Genomic DNA, 22215 nt, shown 5'->3' on the forward strand with positions numbered 1-22215 from the left:
TATTTTTTGATACCCGATTTTATTTCCTTAATACTGAGTTGCACTGGTTGCGTCCTCGTTCCAGGAATGGCTCCTGTGCCCGCGGAGGGACTGCACCTGTCCAACCTCTCCGTTCCGCGCATTATCGACGTGGCCCAAAAGGCGAAGCTCTTCTGCAGCTACGCGATGGGCAATCGCACACTGAACTCCGTCAAATGGTACAAGGATGGCCTCGAGTTTTTCAGGTGAGCCCACCCAACGGCTGCGGCCGTAGAGCAAATAAAAACGGTCCCTCCCAAACCCGAACTCCCAAGCCCCAACCCATAAAAATATTTTTCGGCATTCAGTTTGAAATAATAAAATGTCGCCAGGGAGCCCCGGAGATTGGGAGTTGCGAAATGTGCCGGCGCATTCATGCAGATTTTATGGCGCAAATTGAAAACGTCATGAAACTGCAACACTGTCCGCAACAAAGTAAAGTCCCCCCTGCCCCAAAAAAACAAAACAAAATAAAGGAAATAAAAACAAAATAATGGAAGTGGGCTGGGTCGCTTGAAAGTGTCGCAACTAATTTAAATGCTTAATTGAAATGGATTTTTATGGCCCGCCTGCAATTGCGGCCAGGTGACGCTGCCATATCGGGTCCAAATATGTGCGAAGAGGGCTTTTATTTAACTGGCTTAATTGTTGCACATTGCCGCATATACAACATATATGGCCGGAATATGAGGAACCGGCGACCGTAGCCCAGATCCATGCTCTCCATCCGGCACTTAATCGAGCGTGAAATTTTTAACAAAGGTGTGTGTTTGGGCATTACAATTCTTTTTTAATGTTTTGGTTATTGATTTTTTAAAGCCCGCTACAAATATGGTGATGTGGGACAGCGGGAAAAAATTATTATTTATGCCAAATATCAGAACCATTTAACGGTTTATGGGCTTTGCCAAATGGTCGGGCACGCCCACTTTGGCAAAAACACTTGCATTTATAACACTCATAATCTGTTACCGAAAAAAATTAATTTTTATCCTTGTTTTTACTGAAAGTTGTATTATATGTTGGTTGCCTTTGTGTGAACACACTACTTGTTTTTAAATTAAATATTATTCGGGAAAGGGAAATCCATGATATCCCCTATTAAGTAATACTCAATAAATTCAACAATTAAATTAGGTTAATTAAAAATGGTGATCTTACTATAAATAAATCGAACCTTTTTTGTTTTCCAAGTTTAATAAGCCCCCTAATTTTAAAAAAAAATGACAAATATATTTCTAGAATTTTGATTTATTTCCGTATAGCTCAGTGCACTCTGCCAACCACGCCCACTGCAGCAAGGTTCCATGTAAATTTGAAGCATTTTGGCGACCACATTCGATTGGCATGCCCAGTTCCAAATTATTGTTTTTGACATATTCGCGAGGGGGCGTGGCATTTCAGGACTGCTGTGGCAGAAGGGGCGGATTCTGGGGATGGCTTCCCAGTAATTTACTGCCGTAGGCAGTTGGCTTTTATCAATTACGCTTTTGTGTGAACGTTTTGATTGTGCGGTCTGCACTCGGCTTCAATTATTCATGTGCATTTGACACTGCGGTTGCTTCCATCTGTAACAAAAAACGCCACAAAAGATACACGCATTTCGAGTGTAATTCTGAATTTGTTCGGCCGTGCTTTTCTATTTGTTAAATTGAGTGTTTACGGACAACAAATCGACCTAACGACCCTTTTGGTATTTGCGCGCACTAAGAAATCCTACAAAAGATAGCTCTTTATTGTGGTTTTTGTGATTAATATTGCAAAAACCACTATTGAAAAAGCCTTCCCCTCTTCGACTTTGTCTGAGTATATGTAACTGCTTTTAACAGTGGCCGGAGAGATTTTAAGCCTAGTTTGCCTCCATAAAATTATTTTAAAATGTAAAAATCTTACAAAAAATAAAGTTCCTACTTTTCCACTAGAAATTATGAACGCAGATTATTCAATTATTAATTCAACCACAAAAACAAAGAGGTATCCCACGTTGAGATCGGAATAAAATTACTTAAATTAGGGTATTTAGAAGTACAGTTTTGGGTTCCCATACTGAAAACCATAGGAAATACGGAAAAATCGAACATGAAAATGGGTTAAAATTTTGACCCTGGCTTAACAGAATAATTTGAATGCAGATTATATGAAAATTCAACTACAAATTCAAAGAGGTATCCCACGTCGAAATCGGAACAAAATTACTCAAGTTATGGAATCTAGAAGTGCAGTTTTGGGTTCCATACTGAAAACCATGGGAAATACGAAAAAATCGAATATGAAAATGGTCTAAAATTTTGACCCTGGCTTAACAGAATAATTTGAATGCAGATCAAAAGAAAATTCCACTACAAATTCAAAGAGGTATCCCACGTCGAAATCGGAATAAAATTACTCAAGTTATGGAATCTAGAAGTGCAGTTTTGGGTTCCATACTGAAAACCATGGGAAATACGAAAAAATCGAATATGAAAATGGTCTAAAATTTTGACCCTGGCTTAACAGAATAATTTGAATGCAGATCAAAAGAAAATTCCACTACAAATTCAAAGAGGTATCCCACGTCGAAATCGGAATAAAATTACTCAAGTTATGGAATCTAGAAGTGCAGTTTTGGGTTCCATACTGAAAACCATGGGAAATACGAAAAAATCGAACATGAAAATGGGCTAAAATTTTGACCCTGGCTTAACAGAATAATTTGAATGCAGATCAAAAGAAAATTCCACTACAAATTCAAAGAGGTATCCCACGTCGAAATCGGAACAAAATTACTCAAGTTATGGAATCTAGAAGTGCAGTTTTGGGTTCCATACTGAAAACCATGGGAAATACGAAAAAATCGAATATGAAAATGGTCTAAAATTTTGACCCTGGCTTAACAGAATAATTTGAATGCAGATCAAAAGAAAATTCCACTACAAATTCAAAGAGGTATCCCACGTCGAAATCGGAATAAAATTACTCAAGTTATGGAATCTAGAAGTGCAGTTTTGGGTTCCATACTGAAAACCATGGGAAATACGAAAAAATCGAACATGAAAATGGGCTAAAATTTTGACCCTGGCTTAACAGAATAATTTGAATGCAGATCAAAAGAAAATTCCACAACAAATTCAAAGAGGTATCCCACGTCGAAATCGGAATAAAATTACTCAAGTTATGGAATCATGAAGTGCAGTTTTGGGTTCCCATACTGAAAACCATTGGAAATACGGAAACATCGAACATGAAAATGGGTTAAAATTTTGACCCTGTCTTAATGGTATAACTTGAATGCAGCTTATAAGAAAATTCCACTACAAATTCAAAGAGGTATCCCACGTCGAAATCGGAACAAAATTACTCAAGTTATGGAATCTAGAAGTGCAGTTTTGGGTTCCCATACTGAAAACCATGGGAAATACGAAAAAATCGAACATGAAAATGGGCTAAAATTTTGACCCTGGCTTAACAGAATAATTTGAATGCAGATTATATGAAAATTCAACTACGAATTCAAAGAGGTATCCCACGTCGAAATCGGAATAAAATTACTCAAGTTATGGAATCTAGAAGTGCAGTTTTGGGTTCCCATACTGAAAGCCATTGAAAATACGGCAAAATCGAACATGAAAATGGGTTAAAATTTTGACCCTGTCTTCATGGTATAACTTGAATGCAGATTATAAGAAAATTCCACTACAAATTCAAAGAGGTATTCCACGTCGAAATCGGAATAAAATTACTCAAGTTATGGAATCTAGAAGTGCAGTTTTGGGTTCCATACTGAAAACCATGGGAAATACGAAAAAATCGAATATGAAAATGGTCTAAAATTTTGACCCTGGCTTAACAGAATAATTTGAATGCAGATCAAAAGAAAATTCCACTACAAATTCAAAGAGGTATCCCACGTCGAAATCGGAATAAAATTACTCAAGTTATGGAATCTAGAAGTGCAGTTTTGGGTTCCATACTGAAAACCATGGGAAATACGAAAAAATCGAACATGAAAATGGGCTAAAATTTTGACCCTGGCTTAACAGAATAATTTGAATGCAGATCAAAAGAAAATTCCACAACAAATTCAAAGAGGTATCCCACGTCGAAATCGGAATAAAATTACTCAAGTTATGGAATCATGAAGTGCAGTTTTGGGTTCCCATACTGAAAACCATTGGAAATACGGAAACATCGAACATGAAAATGGGTTAAAATTTTGACCCTGTCTTAATGGTATAACTTGAATGCAGCTTATAAGAAAATTCCACTACAAATTCAAAGAGGTATCCCACGTCGAAATCGGAACAAAATTACTCAAGTTATGGAATCTAGAAGTGCAGTTTTGGGTTCCCATACTGAAAACCATGGGAAATACGAAAAAATCGAACATGAAAATGGGCTAAAATTTTGACCCTGGCTTAACAGAATAATTTGAATGCAGATCAAAAGAAAATTCCACAACAAATTCAAAGAGGTATCCCACGTCGAAATCGGAATAAAATTACTCAAGTTATGGAATCATAAAGTGCAGTTTTGGGTTCCCATACTGAAAGCCATTGGAAATACGGAAACATCGAACATGAAAATGGGTTAAAATTTTGACCCTGTCTTAATGGTATAACTTGAATGCAGCTTATAAGAAAATTCCACTACAAATTCAAAGAGGTATCCCACGTCGAAATCGGAACAAAATTACTCAAGTTATGGAATCTAGAAGTGCAGTTTTGGGTTCCATACTGAAAACCATGGGAAATACGAAAAAATCGAATATGAAAATGGTCTAAAATTTTGACCCTGGCTTAACAGAATAATTTGAATGCAGATCAAAAGAAAATTCCACTACAAATTCAAAGAGGTATCCCACGTCGAAATCGGAATAAAATTACTCAAGTTATGGAATCTAGAAGTGCAGTTTTGGGTTCCATACTGAAAGCCATGGGAAATACGAAAAAATCGAACATGAAAATGGGCTAAAATTTTGACCCTGGCTTAACAGAATAATTTGAATGCAGATCAAAAGAAAATTCCACAACAAATTCAAAGAGGTATCCCACGTCGAAATCGGAATAAAATTACTCAAGTTATGGAATCATGAAGTGCAGTTTTGGGTTCCCATACTGAAAACCATTGGAAATACGGAAACATCGAACATGAAAATGGGTTAAAATTTTGACCCTGTCTTCATGGTATAACTTGAATGCAGATTATAAGAAAATTCCACTACAAATTCAAAGAGGTATTCCACGTCGAAATCGGAATAAAATTACTCAAGTTATGGAATCTAGAAGTGCAGTTTCGGGTTCCATACTGAAAACCATGGGAAATACGAAAAAATCGAATATGAAAATGGTCTAAAATTTTGACCCTGGCTTAACAGAATAATTTGAATGCAGATCAAAAGAAAATTCCACTACAAATTCAAAGAGGTATCCCACGTCGAAATCGGAATAAAATTACTCAAGTTATGGAATCTAGAAGTGCAGTTTCGGGTTCCATACTGAAAACCATGGGAAATACGAAAAAATCGAATATGAAAATGGTCTAAAATTTTGACCCTGGCTTAACAGAATAATTTGAAGGCAGATCAAAAGAAAATTCCACAACAAATTCAAAGAGGTATCCCACGTCGAAATCGGAATAAAATTACTCAAGTTATGGAATCATAAAGTGCAGTTTTGGGTTCCCATACTGAAAACCATTGGAAATACGGAAACATCGAACATGAAAATGGGTTAAAATTTTGACCCTGTCTTAATGGTATAACTTGAATGCAGCTTATAAGAAAATTCCACTACAAATTCAAAGAGGTATCCCACGTCGATATCGGAATAAAATTACTCAAGTTATGGAATCTAGAAGTGCAGTTTTGGGTTCCATACTGAAAACCATGGGAAATACGAAAAAATCGAATATGAAAATGGGCTAAAATTTTGACACTGGCTTAACAGAATAATTTGAATGCAGATCAAAAGAAAATTCCACAACAAATTCAAAGAGGTATCCCACGTCGAAATCGGAATAAAATTACTCAAGTTATGGAATCATGAAGTGCAGTTTTGGGTTCCCATACTGAAAACCATTGGAAATACGGAAACATCGAACATGAAAATGGGTTAAAATTTTGACCCTGTCTTCATGGTATAACTTGAATGCAGATTTTAAGAAAATTCCACTACAAATTCAAAGAGGTATTCCACGTCGAAATCGGAATAAAATTACTCAAGTTATGGAATCTAGAAGTGCAGTTTTGGGTTCCATACTGAAAACCATGGGAAATACGAAAAAATCGAATATGAAAATGGTCTAAAATTTTGACCCTGGCTTAACAGAATAATTTGAATGCAGATCAAAAGAAAATTCCACTACAAATTCAAAGAGGTATCCCACGTCGAAATCGGAATAAAATTACTCAAGTTATGGAATCTAGAAGTGCAGTTTTGGGTTCCATACTGAAAACCATGGGAAATACGAAAAAATCGAACATGAAAATGGGCTAAAATTTTGACCCTGGCTTAACAGAATAATTTGAATGCAGATCAAAAGAAAATTCCACAACAAATTCAAAGAGGTATCCCACGTCGAAATCGGAATAAAATTACTCAAGTTATGGAATCATGAAGTGCAGTTTTGGGTTCCCATACTGAAAACCATTGGAAATACGGAAACATCGAACATGAAAATGGGTTAAAATTTTGACCCTGTCTTAATGGTATAACTTGAATGCAGATTATAAGAAAATTCCACTACAAATTCAAAGAGGTATTCCACGTCGAAATCGGAATAAAATTACTCAAGTTATGGAATCTAGAAATGCAGTTTCGGGTTCCATACTGAAAACCATGGGAAATACGAAAAAATCGAATATGAAAATGGTCTAAAATTTTGACCCTGGCTTAACAGAATAATTTGAATGCAGATCAAAAGAAAATTCCACTACAAATTCAAAGAGGTATCCCACGTCGAAATCGGAATAAAATTACTCAAGTTATGGAATCTAGAAGTGCAGTTTCGGGTTCCATACTGAAAACCATGGGAAATACGAAAAAATCGAATATGAAAATGGTCTAAAATTTTGACCCTGGCTTAACAGAATAATTTGAATGCAGATCAAAAGAAAATTCCACAACAAATTCAAAGAGGTATCCCACGTCGAAATCGGAATAAAATTACTCAAGTTATGGAATCATAAAGTGCAGTTTTGGGTTCCCATACTGAAAACCATTGGAAATACGGAAACATCGAACATGAAAATGGGTTAAAATTTTGACCCTGTCTTAATGGTATAACTTGAATGCAGCTTATAAGAAAATTCCACTACAAATTCAAAGAGGTATCCCACGTCGATATCGGAATAAAATTACTCAAGTTATGGAATCTAGAAGTGCAGTTTTGGGTTCCATACTGAAAACCATGGGAAATACGAAAAAATCGAATATGAAAATGGGCTAAAATTTTGACACTGGCTTAACAGAATAATTTGAATGCAGATCAAAAGAAAATTCCACAACAAATTCAAAGAGGTATCCCACGTCGAAATCGGAATAAAATTACTCAAGTTATGGAATCATGAAGTGCAGTTTTGGGTTCCCATACTGAAAACCATTGGAAATACGGAAACATCGAACATGAAAATGGGTTAAAATTTTGACCCTGTCTTCATGGTATAACTTGAATGCAGATTTTAAGAAAATTCCACTACAAATTCAAAGAGGTATTCCACGTCGAAATCGGAATAAAATTACTCAAGTTATGGAATCTAGAAGTGCAGTTTTGGGTTCCATACTGAAAACCATGGGAAATACGAAAAAATCGAATATGAAAATGTGCTAAAATGTTGACCCTGGCTTAACAGAATAATTTGAATGCAGATTATATGAAAATTCAACTACGAATTCAAAGAGGTATCCCACGTCGATATCGGAATAAAATTACTCAAGTTATGGAATCTAGAAGTGCAGTTTTGGGTTCCCATACTGAAAACCATTGGAAATACGGAAAAATCGAAAATGAAAATGGGTTAAAATTTCGACCATGGCTCAATAGAATAATTTGAATGAAGATTATAAGAAAATTCCACTACAAATTCAAAGAGGTATCCCACGTCAAAATCGGAATAAAATTACTCAAGTTATGAAATCTATAAGTGCAGTTTTGGGTTCCCATACTGAAAGCCATGGGAAATACGGAAAAATCGAACATGAAAATGTGTTAAAATTTTGACCATGGCTGAATAGAATAATTTGAATGCAGATTATAAGAAAATTTAACAAAGAATTCAAAAAGGTGTCCCACGTCAAAATCGGAATAAAATTACTCAAGTTATGGAATCTAGAAGTGCAGTTTTGGGTTCCCATACTGAAAACCATTGGAAATACGAAAAAATCGAACAAGAAAATGGGTTAAAATTTTGACCATGGCTTAATAGAAATAATATATAACGTCGATATCGGAATAAAATTACTCAAGTTATGGATTCTAAAAGTGCAGTTTTGGGTTCCTATACTTAAAACCATTGGCCTCTCCCTTAAAAGAATGTGTAAAAATGCAAGTTTTTAGAGAATGCAACCACAAGCTCATAGAGGTATTCCACTCTAAATCGGAGTCCAATAACTCAAGTTATGGTATATAGAAGTAAATGCACTTTAGCTTGCAGCCAAATAAATTCGATTGTAAAATAATATTGCTTCTTAAATGTTACGAAACAATGCTCTTTTTGTCTATTGCTCAATACTAAAACACTTTAGTTTTAAATTCCCTTTAGATCATTTCTCAACACAGTTCCGATTCGAAGCGATTCAAAACGATTTTCCCCAATCGCCACGCTAATTGCTGTAATCAAATGCAGCATTCCCTGCATACGTACATACATATATGTATGAATGGAATTTGAATTCGCATTCGAATTTGAATTTTATTTGAGCTGTGAAGAGAATGCGGAGCCGAGTGGAACTGCATATTATTCATAATAAAATCGACAGCCCGGCCAAAAAGTGGATACAATTCAACGAGAGCTGCAGCTGTAGAAACTGAAATGGAAACCAAAAAATATTTCTTTTTTAGCATGATTCGCTCATCAATATTTCATGGTTTCGGTTTTGCGCAGCACTCGAACTCAAGCAGCAGCCTCTGTCTGTCTGCCTGTCTGTCTCTTTCTAACGCTGTGTTGCCGTCTCTTTCCTTGCAGATACTCGCCACTAACACCGCCGACAACAAATTGGTTCCCCGTTAAAGGTGTCACCATCGCCGACGGTTCGCCGCATTGCAATCAATTCATCTGCAACGTGGAGCTGGAGAAGCTCACCGCCCACTCTTCGGGGCAATATAGGTGCGAGGTGTCCGGCGATGCGCCCGAGTTCAAGCTGATCGATCAGACGGCCAATATGACAGTAGGAGGTAGGTGCACAAATGACCCCCTACCCCCAAAAGCGATCCAGAGCCCCTGGCTAGACACAGTGGTCAAAAACTCAAAAAGAGCCCATTGTCGTACTGCCTATGCAGATCCTAGGTCCCAATTATAAGAAAGTTTTCGAAACATTTACAAACCGCAATGATATTTAAAAAAACCAATTCCTACTTTAAGCAACTGACCGCATCCTAATTTTCTACCTTAAAAGACCCATCTTTTTTCGAAAACACAAACTTATGTTTAAACTAACAAACTTATCTTTAAACTTTTCAATTATTTTAAGATTTAATCAAAATATTACAATCCCTTTAAATAACACCTCCCCTATAATATCTGATCCAAAACGACTACACAACACAACCCATTGTCCAATGCCCCTTTCTACCCACTGTAAAATTTTCGTAGCTGTCTTTGATTTATGTTTTGCAACAGAGAGACAACAAATTATGTGCAATTTTGCAAACACTTAATAAAATTATAAATGGTCCTTGCACGGCCACCAGAATTCGGGGTCGGGAGTTCGCCGCCTGAACTCCTTTCCATTTATCAATGCCACACCGGCGGAGTGCTTTCCGGGCGGATGGCGGAGGGAATCACACGGATTACCGGATACGGATAGATGGGTGGGGGGTCGGCAGTACGGTACCGGAGGTTCTCGGGGTCGCGAACCTAGGGCAGTAGGCAGTTCAAAAGGGCGTAGCATAAACGCTGGAAAATTGTGACACGCGTCAGCCATTTGTATGAGTAATGATTGTTAATAAATCCCGACGTTCATCCTGTGTACAGTGAACACCCCGAGCCGAAAGCCCCGCTGCGCCACCTGCCGCCCTAGCGAACAAATTCGACTCAATTGTGAGTTTTGTACGAATCAATTTATAATCTACAATGCGCGGTCGTTTGCCGTTGTCACGTGCTGGGCCTATCCAACAACAACCATGACCGGAGGAATGGCGCAAAATACAACAAATATATCCCAGGACCAACTCGTTTGCGGCACTTGTAGTTGGGTTTGTTAACGTCATCGCCGCACCACCGAACCACCGCTCCACCGAACCACCGAAAGCCGCTAGCAACGCATCGCCCACCATTTTGATTTCGCTTTGATTGGCAGCGTACATGACGATGATTCCGCCCAGCACCCAACACTCTGGGCTACACTGGAGAAAATTAGACATACTAAAAAATATAGGAGTGACTTTGATTACTATGATTATGACTATCCGATCTTGCAGTTTTTGTTATTTGGAATTCTTAGGCCAAGCAAACAGGGTACAACAAATCTGATCTATTAAAAACCTTAACTGTTATAACATATTCTTGAAAATGTCCTAGCCAAACAAAGTTTGATTTAAAATATTTTTAATTTATTAATCATTTAAGTCATACCAAAAGTAATTTCACTTGATATATTCATTTTAATGAGCTGTCGGCATGTTACTTGATGACATTTTGTCTTTCCGCTGTTGCACACTGTTTGTGTGGCGGCTTCCCGCTAAAAAGGTAAGCTGCCGACCGCTGATTTAAGTGGATCTGGTAATAGCCACTGATGAAAATACTTTTTAACACTCATTAAGGTTCAAGAAAGTTTAGAATACTCTGTTTTTTTATAAGTTTGAAAATCTAGAGACCTTTGATATATTTTCCAAGTGTAACAATGCCCCTTTTTGCCCCTTTTCTGCGGCTGATTGCGGCCAGGAGGAAGATCCGTCAGGCAGGCAGACAGTCAGTCAGAGTTTCGGTCGCTGGGCTGGCTCTACTTTGAAATTCAAATCAATTGATTTCGGTCCAAATGGAAATGGCCTGCTTATGTCTTTTGTTTCTAGTTTCTATGCGGCTCAAAATGATTTATTTGTCGCAATTTCGCCGCTCAGCGATTTGTCTCCTTTTTGGGCCAGGCAATACTTCTACATAGATGCTAACTGGATGATGGGCCCGGGGCCTCGAGTGGGTTTTTGTATTTGCGTTCGGTTTTGTGGGCGTCTTATTTATTGACGTTACTTTAAGAGATATTGATTTGCATAATGCGCACTTAGGCATTTGTTTACGCGTAACAATCAAATTTGAATTCGCATTTTCGTATTTGTATTGCGTCTTTAATTGGATGTTTGGCAGAGGGCAGACTGTTTGTGTGCTCGCTATTTGCATGTCAATTTGACTTTTATCTATTCAGCGTACTTAAATAGACAAAGTAAGCCATGCTCAAGTGGTTGTACATGGAAATCCCAGTGGCTAGATTAAGTGCCAGTCTGCAGGACGGCTTACTGAAACGTGGATGGTTTTCCCCGTCGTCCCACGATTTTCCCCCTCACCTGATGGGGTTTTCCTTGCTTTTTGCCACAACACTGTATTCTCGATTATTAGTTGGCATTTATTTATGGCTTCCTGATTTTCAGTGATTGATTGGGAGTTGTGAAATGTTGAAATGAGTGCATCAACAGAAGTGCACAGAATAAATTTATGGGCTTTTATGAAATGGAAATATTAGTTGTTTTAAATTCCAAAAGGAATCTTTTATTACACATTACATTTTTTTATACCAATAAAATGTATCTACTAATTCATCACTTATTGGGAAAAAAAAGTTCTGAACATCTTTGTCTATCCTTAAAAATTTTAAAATGATACACAAGTTCAAAGATTTATATATACTATATATATATTAATAAATTTTCCTTTTTTATAATAAATTAATATTTTGTTTTCATAAGAACTTCATGATGATGATACATTTTTTAGTTGAGTTTATTTATGTGACTTTAAATTTAAGCTCCTTTAATGCCCTGCTCTTTTCTGCTCCACAACATATGAAATTCAAATAAAACCTTTTGGAGATAATAAAAGGGAAAACAGACCATATAATCATAGTGGCTGCATTGTCCGTCGAGCGATAAGTGCCTTTGGCATATGCCAGTGTCAGTGGCCAGTTGGTTTCGTCATTTTAATTTATATACATATAAACCCAGAGAATAAGCTGGACAACAAAAAAAAATATACAAAAATACAATGCCACCAGGGGCAAGAGCCAAAACAAAATAAAGCCAACCAGCCATGGCATCAAACTTAATCAACGAGATAGCGGCAAAGTTTAAAGTCCTCTTTGGGCGGAACAATATGTGCGTGTGCGGGGAAAAGCGGGGAAATGTGGGGAAAGTGTTCGGAAAAGTGTGGTTAAAGGGGGAATTGGATGCACGTAGTTTTAGCTGGTGTCGCCCGTTTTTTGTTTCAATGAAGGCGAAGCTGTTGACAGACCAACAATCGACTTGGGAATTTTGTCACTAAAGTGCCATCGCCATCGTAACCACCTTAAAAACTTTGTCACAACAACATTGGGCCGAGAGCTCTCGCTCGATTTTCAAACAGGACGCTTTGATGATGCCCAGAAACAGGAACAGGGTTACGGGGATATGGGGATCCACGGAAACACACGGGAACTGAGGAAAACAGGATCAGGCCCGGGGGTTCGAGGTTTGGTCTAAACTTTTGCCTGGCAAATATTTTGTCGCTTAGCTGCGTGCCGTGTGTCATCACACTGATTAACTTTGCCAAGTTTGCACAGCTCAGCAATGGGCCGGCAAATGCCAGGATACGCCGGGATACGCCAGGACATGCCAGGACACGCCGGTCCACACACTGACCATAAAACGGCAACTGAGCCGCACTTAATTACTTCGGAGATTTGCCGCATTTTTGGGTACAAGCTGATTACGTTCTTTTTTAGCTTTTCCACTGAAAGAAAGGTCATTGTTGAAAGTGGGGACACAGTATCCTTTTATATAGAATTAATTATTAGAGAGTGCTTTAAAATAAGTTTAAATAAATATTAAGTAGCATAAGTTTAAACAAAGTTACATTAAACTTAGATAAAGATAATTAAGCTAAACAGCTTTAACATAAAACCCAGCAAACTCTAAACATTTGAATAATCGGAAATTGCATTACAAAGGTTTTCTTTATTAAGCTTAATTAAATATAAAGAATTAAGTTTTCCATACTGTTACAAAGAAACGTTTGATAACTATTTCCTTTAAATGTTGATAGCAACAACTAGTTATTCTAAGATATTTTACAAAATATTTATTCTCCCATCGCTAGAACTTTATAAATGCATAAAAATTCCTTTAAAACTATAGTTAAGGAACCCATTTATTTTAAAATATTAATTCTCTCTCTATCGACCCACTTTTTGGAAGCTCCCCTCTGAGCTTTTGTTGTATTTTAATGCGGGGGCTTATCATTCGAGGTCAGTTTTCCCTTTAAACTAAACACACGCTCCAAAATGGTTACACCTGTCCAGACTGGAAATCCTGCACTTGTTTTTTTTGGCTCGTTTAGCTTCGTTTAGCATTCCAACAACACAATTTTTGCCCCCAAAAACTGACTTTCCTTTGTATTTTTTGGTTTTCGGCGGGGAGTTTCCCTCACCACTGGGTGTGTGTATTTTTTCAATCTTGTTCCTGGTGGTTTACTAGTACTTGGGTATACTACATTGCCATTTTTGGTTTATTTACCCTAGTTGATTGCTTTGTTTTCGTTGAATTTTCATTTTTGCTGCTTTTGTTTCGCCCGCAATGCAAGTCACACAATTGGGGGCGGCCAAATGGGCAAATGGGCCAAGTGGGCGTGCCACCAGGCACAACATGGCCGCAATCATCAACTTCAACTCCGGATTCAGTTCGTCCGTCCGTCAGTCCCCACCCACCCGTAAGTTGTACTTGAAACAGGTCAGAAACTTTCCACCAAAGTGGTTTGTATTAAGTCAATTAAAAAGTTTACAGTCCTGCTGACTGCCTGACTTCTGATGCCAAACCCCTCCCCATCCTCCCCTGATTTCCACCCCTCGCCGTCCATTGTCTCTCGAGGCCTTGGAGGTCCTTAGCATATTTCACAAATTTTCCACAACAACATTCATTCGGATGCGGGATTTGTTGCCTTTGCGGTAATGGGGCGGCGGTGGGAAATCGGGGGGACCTTTGCCATAAACTAAATTACGCTTGTTTTCATCAAAAAACTTTGTCCTGGGCAATTATTTGTTAAGATTAATTAACACTTCAAATAAATATTTGGTGTTGGCGTGTCGGTAATTGTCTAAGTGCCTTACTTCACCATATAGCATCCATTTCTACGGAAACTAAGCTCGGATTTCGGTTCTAATTGGGATAAGTTTGGTGCCCAAATGGCATTATGCTTTTGCCGGCAGAGTTTTAAACCAAAAATTTACTTTTGCCGACGGCGAACTAAAATGAAACTTTATGCACTTTTGGCAAATGAATAATCGGTGGCCTTTAATTCCTGTTGGATTAAATGAAATATTGGTATAAATGTTTAGGGTTTTAAAAGTATTTTTGTTTTATTTATAATTAAAATGCATCAATTCTTTTAAATACATTTCAGTGCTACCCAAATTTGATCCCTTTATCTCGGGAGTGCGACATGCCTATAAATACCACGACTATCTGGTGGCCAACTGCAGCTCAGAAATGTCCAGTCCAATGGCCAAGTTAATGTGGTATATAAACAACAAAACGGTAAGGAAACAAGATAGATTTTCTCTTGAGTTTTACAATATAAATACATTATGAAATCAATATCTATCTTATCATTATCGAAATCAAAAAATTCTAATAGAAAACTGTCAATCAAAAATTCTCAAATCTGCTTTTAATAATCCGCAAGAGAAAATTTGTCTTTGGTTTTTTTTTGAGTGTATTAGAGACACTTCATTCTTTATTAAGCCAGTCAGTCAGTAAGCCCTTTCTGCTCATCGAACTTGTCCAAATGTTGACAAAGAACTGGGACAGAAGACCGGCTGAAAGTCACGCAGGCATGTGGTGCACAATTCGGCTTTTAAACCCACCTCTCTCCATTTCCATTTCAATTCCCGTTTCCGTTTGCTTCCGGCCACAGGCACCTGGGCACAGTTTGCAGCCGCAAATCAACGAAGTCTCACGCAACGCCGACGGCTTTCACCTGTTCGCCAGCCACCTGCAGTTGCGCCTCCACCTGGACGACCCGCGGTTCATCAGCAAGAGCGAGATGCTGGAGCTCCGGTGCACGGCGGACATCATGGGACTGGCGGCGGTGCGGAGGGAGAGCCGGGTGAGGACCACCATCCTGGCGCTCAAGGACGCCGGCACCAAGCAGCGGCTCACCGAGAACGGATCCTGCATCACCGGCCAACCAGGTGAGTTGGCCTTCGGTTCTATTTAAAAATAGTTCCAGGTTTCTTATTAATTCGGTTGTTTTTAAATTTAAGGTAAATATAATAACATTAATATTCTCATCATCTAAAATCATATCATTTATGCGTACTGTTTCCTTTGATTAAAACTTTATTGTAATATTTAGGACGTGGAATTGTACCAACCTTTTGTTTCTTGCTATATCTAACTTTATTAATTATTCCAACGCAATGATTAATTTTTTAGAAAAATTTAAGATCATTTATAGGTTACTAAGTCTTTAAAAAAATGTAGTTTACCAACACATTTCTTGCACGAAAAATTGTGACTGAAAGAAATACTATATTTTGGATAATGCCGTTGAGTAAAGATTTAAATAAAAGAAAAAAGGTTATATAGTGTCTTATTATATTTTATTTTATATATATTTTACAATAGACCTAAATATTTTCTTTTTTCAGCTTCCCTGGCCGCCTGGCTTCTAAGCCTTGTCCACATTCTGCGCTGGCACGGCTCCCAGAGTTAGTGGCTGGCATTGACGGGCGCTCTATTTGTGGCCTAAGTTTCCAGGATCTAAGGACCCAAGTCTCCCAGTGCACACACTCTAAAATAAACCAAATTAAAAATGAGACAGAAACGGGCACCAAATTAATTGGGTGTTTCGCACCATTTCGAGCCAAATGAAAAGTTAACAAGCCAAGGCAGCAACAGTTGAATTTGTATATAGTCGAAATCGAATTAGTCTAGGTCCGCGCAAGGAAGCCCAGCCATTTCCTACATAAGTGTAATGCAACCTTTGTTTTATGTGTGAACAAGCCATCGGAAATGCGAAACCGAGAAAATCAACAACACAGGAGGAAAACTATGAAATATAAATTAATATATAGGTATCTAAACGTAAAATTTGCTACCAAATACGATTATATGTCAGAATTATTTCAATAGTGGAGGAAAATTCGAATATCAACAAATTTACACATGAATATTTGAGCACAGAAAAAGGAACACACACAATCAATGGCAAGTAAACTTAATTATTGTATGTGAATTGTTAATTGTATTAAAAGATGTATGGGAAATAAATAAATACGAATAAAAAAGACTACATGAAAGGGGTTTTTTGAAGTTTCACTTGGAAGCAAAAAAATGTTACATTTGCAAATATTATTTTTGAGAAAAAAATGTGTATTGCTTACACATATAAAGTAAATTAAAATTACGATTTATATATATTTATTGGGATTATAAACATTCCTGGCAACAGCATTATAAGGTGGTTCCCTTGGCTTCGGAAAACGTTCCCTGTAGCGCAGGCCCAAACTACCCAAATGGATCTCAGATGGAAAGGCATCCCACACGGAAAAGAAGTCGAAATAATCATTGTCCTTTTCCATCTCCACAGCACTTCTTTTGCAGCAGTTTTTTCGTTTTTTGGGAAGATTCCAGCAGCTCAAAAGGAAGGTTAACGCCATGGAAAGACGAACAAGATTAAAATATTGGGGCAAATTAGAATTCTCTCTATAAGCTAATAACTTTTGTATTAGACAACCGGATGTGTCCCAAACCACTGCGAGTGAAAGATAAACCACTACTATATGAAGGATTATAAATCCTATAATATGTCTTGTGGCAATATTACTCTGATTTCTGATCTTGCGAAGTGGTCCAACTCGAAGGAGGTAATTGTGGATGGCAGCCGTAAATATTACTGAACTTGGGTCTGGATCCTGACAGCTTAAAGGCTGCCACAGAAATCGGCGAATATGAACTATTTCCATTAAAAATAGTATACTAAAGCAAAATAACTTGCAAAGTAAAGAACGCCATAGCATTTTTAGTTATTCACAACACGGAAAATTTTAACGATCGGAAAAGAAATATTTGAAAATTGGGAATGAAAAGGAAAAGCTAACTTAAAAAGAAATTGAAATTAAGTATTCTGATCAGTACATTTTTTAAGGCAAGTAGTTTGAGTAATTTTCTAAACTTAAGTATTTGTATTTGCTCTCGGAGCTTTTGTTAACTTATTAAATTAGTATTCCTTGCGTATTCCTTAAAATTTAAAGTGTTCCCCGTTTCCTGGAAATTTACTGGTTGCCTTCTTAGGCTGGGACAAAAAATCTCAACTCAAATACCTTACTTAATCTGAATTCCGCAAAACCCAATAGGGACTCCTGAAGGAAAAAAACGCTTATGCCCCACATTTCCTATCCTCAAGTCGTTTACCTAACTTATGGCAAACAGATACAAACAAACAAAAACACAGTAAAAATGAAAGGAAAATGCCAACAACGAGAAATTCGATTTAGCATCCCCCAGAAAATAAATATAAAACCAAACACTTTACAGGGCAGTGAAAAATATTCAACGCATTAGGGAAAATCCGGTCTAAAATATGCAATGGCCAATGGCCGCCCCAGGTAAAAATGACAGCCGAAAAAAAAATCAGTAGCAAAAATAACAAGAACAAAAAACTGTCAGGCATTGACCGAAAATTATGCATAAAATTGCCTTGGGCAACGGGAAAATAACCAAAAAAAAAATTTGAAGCAAACAAAGATAAGTTCCGCCGTCTGTTGGCTTGGGCTCGACTTGAGTTCCAGCTCCGGATCCGGATACGGCTGTGACCCCCGCCTCCCCGCCCACAATTTGCCGCGGGCCCATTAAATGACGGAAGTAAATAAGCTTGACAAATTTCCACTCATCATTTTTGCATTAATTCTGCCTCCTTTTTTGGCCAGACCGACAACCAAACAGCCAAGAGACACGGGCACTGCACAAAAAAATGTCCTTTGATTAATCAAAAAATTTACCACTGCCACTGGAATGGGATAAAACAACAACAGGGAAAGTAAAAGCAAAAAAAGAAAAAAGAAAACCCAACAAATTGCCAAAGAGGCGCCGCCGGTGCTCGGAGGGATTTTTTGAGTCCAGGACGAGGCGCCAAAGCAAAAACCCTACTCATGGAAAGGAAACTCGAAGCAGTTGCTCGGCAATCTGCACTCAAAAAAATACTAAATTAATCAGTACACTTGATTTAGATAACAAACTATGATTAACTATTAGCAAAACATAATTACCATATAATCGCAAACTTATTTTTAAAATGTTTTATTATTAGAAAAAAAGATATTTGTTTTTTCGGAACCCTAAAAACCAAGTTGGTAAGTCACAATAGCAATAAAGTTATCAGGCCACTTGCTTAAATACCACAATATATATATTTATTTTACAATGATAAATATAAACTCAGGTATAAGAAAGAAAGAATTTTTCTCAGTGCACAAGGTCTTCAGCTCTGGAACTCACAGATAGAGATGGCAACAAACGAAGATTTCACAGATTTTTGCACGCGATTTGTCAGCCCGACATTTCCGGCGACACCACCATCACCCTGGGCGGGAATTGGATTTGAGGTGTTTTTATATTTTCACTTCTTAGTCCTGTATTTTTCGGATGCCGCAAAACGAGCGACAGTCCAAGTTGATTTAGTAAGTCACGTGGCCGCGTAACTGTAAATTGCCTGATCCGGGGTTTTCCGTTCAGGTGTGGGTTCCGTTTTCCAAGTCGTGTGCCACAAAGTGTCACCCCGGCTATGCTTCGGTTTTATTTTACTTGCTTTTCCCATCGTTTTTCTCTCCCAGTCAAATGTTTTTCCACCGAATTTCAACCAAAAAAAAGTACACTCTTTTGACCGCAGGCTCTGCCAGAACACGTACAAAAGGCACAAAATTGTAGTTTGGGATGAGAGGAGATAAAAGTCATCCCAAAGGGCTCTCTTTTTACTTCGATCCATTTCATACTGAATCAAATACTTAAAAAAATACAATATTTAGCTCAGTTCTAGAGGTCAAAAGATTAATTATACATTACTAATAATTGCGAAATTTTGATCGAGTTATACATTTTGCTGGACTGCCATCACCCAAGAAAATATACAGACGATATACAATTGGATTTTCTTATTTTGCAAATATAAACAACAGCGATAAGAACATTGTTCATACATTTTTACTAAAAAGTTTCATGAAATTTGATTTAAGCAAGAACAACAAAAGCTAAACGCTTATCTGTGTCATCCGAAGTCTTCATAATTTCAAGTATAATACACTCCCAGGCAGTCATCTTTCCCAGTGTACTGTAAGCGATCCCCCAACGTGGTTCACAAGCCGAAATCATTATTGCTGATAGCGTTAGCGATTGTCTCTTTTTATAGTGACTCTCAGGGTGAAAACATTCTGGGTCTCTTCCCCAGTCTCAGTCCCTCGCATTTGATCATCCAAATGTATATTTAAATTTCACAACAAAGGTACACATTGGTAAAAACATGGCTAGATCAGTTCAGATCATATAAATACAACATTTTGATAAAGACATCAAAACCGTAGCCGTAAAAAATAGGGGTTTTATAAGTTGCAATAATTTTGCGATACTGTTATCATTCGAAATCAAACCATGATAATACTAGTAGGGAACGGTTCCCGTTTTAGAAAGCTCAAGATTACAATAATGTTTAAAGCGATAAGGAATACAAAAACCTTTCACGAAATATCTGAAATCGGTTGTGAAATGGTTTTGTTTGGTGCAACCTAGCACAACAATCGCAAAAAGTACTACCGGCTTATCGTTAGCAAGCTGAGCCGTCATCTGAAGTCAGCGTCTGTTTGATTTCGAATATAAGGCACTGCCAGTCAATGGACTTTATCAGTTTGCGTGAAACGATCCACCAACATGGTTCACGAACCGAGTAAGATTTTGGTGCTAGCCATAGCCATCGCTGCTTTTATGGATGGCTCCCAAGGTGCAAACATCCTGGGTCTCTTTCCAAGCCTGAGTCCTTCGCACTTGATCATCCAAATGTCGGCAGCTAAGGTTCTGGCGGAGAAGGGTCATAATGTGACTGTGGTCACAGCACTAAAGCCAGTGATTACCCACAAGAACATAACCCTAATCGAGGTGCCCCTCACCAAGGAGGAGTCCCAGTTTATGAGCGATTCAATTGGAGAGATGTCCAAGACAGACAATAGCAACATGGCTGTATGCCTCATCCGAATGATGGGACAGATGGAATTCATGTTCAGAAAGAATGCCGAAACCCTGATGGATGATCGAGTTAAGGATCTGTATTTGAACAAGGACAATAAATTCGACCTAGTACTCTCTGGATTTTTCATGAACGATTTCCAACTTGGATTCGCAAGGAAGGTGAATGCACCTGTCATCGTCGTGGCCACAATGGCACCCAATCCAATGTTGAACCCACTGATTGGTAATCCCTTGGAGATCTCCTACGCGGGAAGCAACGACGTAGAGAAGGGTAAAGGTGCTACCTTCATGCAACGATTGGTCAGCTACATTATAAGCTGCGTTTTCGGGATCTTTACTCTTTTTTCGGAAAAGCGTAATCGGAATTTGTATAAGTAAGTAGAACCCTGATACAAAATATGCACCCAAAAACATATTTGCGTTTACCATTTCCAGAGAGGTTTTCGGTGATGATCCCACCATGCCGGAGTACTCAGAAATGCTCAAGAACACATCGATGGTGTTCTTTGCCAGCCACGCGGCCAGCGAAGGACCCATCCGACCCAATGTTCCGGCATCCATAGAAATCGGTGGTATTCAAATTAAGGACAAGCCTGATCCCTTGCCGCAAAATATTGCTGATTTCCTGGGAAATGCCACTGATGGAGCTATACTTCTTACTCTGGGTTCAAATGTCAAGGGAAGCCACATTAAGCCAGACACGGTTATCAAGATGTTCAACGTCCTGTCGAAACTTAAGGAAAGAGTAATCTGGAAGTGGGAGGATCTGGAGAAAACCCCCGGCAAGTCGGACAACATTCTCTACTCCAAGTGGCTGCCTCAGGACGATATCCTGGCCCATCCGAAAATTAAGCTGTTCATCAATCACGCCGGCAAAGGTGGCATAACAGAGTCTCAGTATCACGGAAAGCCAATGCTTTCACTGCCCGTCTTTGGAGATCAGCCCGGCAATGCAGAGGATATGGTCAGGAGTGGTTTTGGCCTCACTATAAATCTTCTAACTCTGGAGGAGCAGCCTTTTCAGGAGGCAATCCTAGAGATCCTGTCGAACCCACAGTATGCCCAAAAGGTTGCCTCGTTCTCCTCCCTCTACCGAGATCGCCCCATGACCGCCAGGGAGTCAGTGGTCTACTGGACGGAGTACGTCATCCGGCACCATGGAGCAGCCCATCTTCAGAGTCCTCTGGTCCACATGAACTTCATAACCGCCAATAACATTGACATATACGTCCTGTTTGCTGTTATATTAGTAATTACTACACTGATTTTTAAGGCACTAGTCAAATTTATTTACAGAAGATTCACATCGAAGTCAAAGAAGGAGAAAATTCAATAAAAGGATTAAAGACTTAAAATAATGTAATGTTAACATATAAGGCAAATACTCTTTTTGTGCTATAATAAAAAGTATAATACCGACATTTAGTTCAATAAACATACATACATATATATAAAAAAACCTTTTTTATTATTAGTAAATGATTAATCTTTTTGATATCAACCGATCAGATACTGTTATGGTAAATAAGCGTGGGAATCATATGATTATTAACATATATGATTAACATATGATTAATAACACTCAATTTG

General features: G+C 38.1%; 2 protein-coding genes across 4 annotated transcripts in view; both read left to right on the top strand.

Annotated features, from left to right (window-relative positions):
- The window catches only part of beat-Vc (beaten path Vc), a 48029-nt gene extending 31337 nt beyond the window's left edge, over positions 1-16692 (top strand). For all 3 annotated transcript variants that reach the window (XM_065866386.2, XM_070995604.1, XM_065866387.2), the window contains 5 exons: positions 65-224; positions 9179-9387; positions 14792-14925; positions 15305-15581; positions 16041-16692. In XM_065866386.2, coding sequence (XP_065722458.2) covers positions 65-224; positions 9179-9387; positions 14792-14925; positions 15305-15581; positions 16041-16105 — 845 coding nt within the window. In that variant the 3' untranslated portion in view covers positions 16106-16692. The remainder of the gene's footprint in view (positions 1-64; positions 225-9178; positions 9388-14791; positions 14926-15304; positions 15582-16040) is intronic.
- A 3472-nt stretch (positions 16693-20164) lies between these two features.
- Ugt37A3 (UDP-glycosyltransferase family 37 member A3) lies at positions 20165-21983 on the top strand. Its single transcript, XM_017071195.4, has 2 exons — positions 20165-20999; positions 21061-21983. The coding sequence occupies exons 1-2, from the start codon at positions 20311-20313 to the stop codon at positions 21959-21961; spliced, it is 1590 nt and encodes a 529-aa protein (XP_016926684.4). The 5' UTR covers positions 20165-20310; the 3' UTR covers positions 21962-21983.
- The last annotated feature ends 232 nt before the right edge of the window (positions 21984-22215 follow it).

Source organism: Drosophila suzukii, chromosome 3, assembly GCF_043229965.1.
Source record: "Drosophila suzukii chromosome 3, CBGP_Dsuzu_IsoJpt1.0, whole genome shotgun sequence".
Lineage (NCBI taxonomy): Eukaryota > Metazoa > Arthropoda > Insecta > Diptera > Drosophilidae > Drosophila > Drosophila suzukii.

Excerpts from the sequence above, each read along its gene's own strand:
- Ugt37A3 (XM_017071195.4), top strand. The coding sequence starts at position 20,311 with ATGGTTCACGAACCGAGTAAGATTTTGGTGCTAGCCATAGCCATCGCT. Across the intron at positions 21,000-21,060 it reads CGTAATCGGAATTTGTATAA|AGAGGTTTTCGGTGATGATC; the intron begins GTAAGTAGAACC and ends TACCATTTCCAG.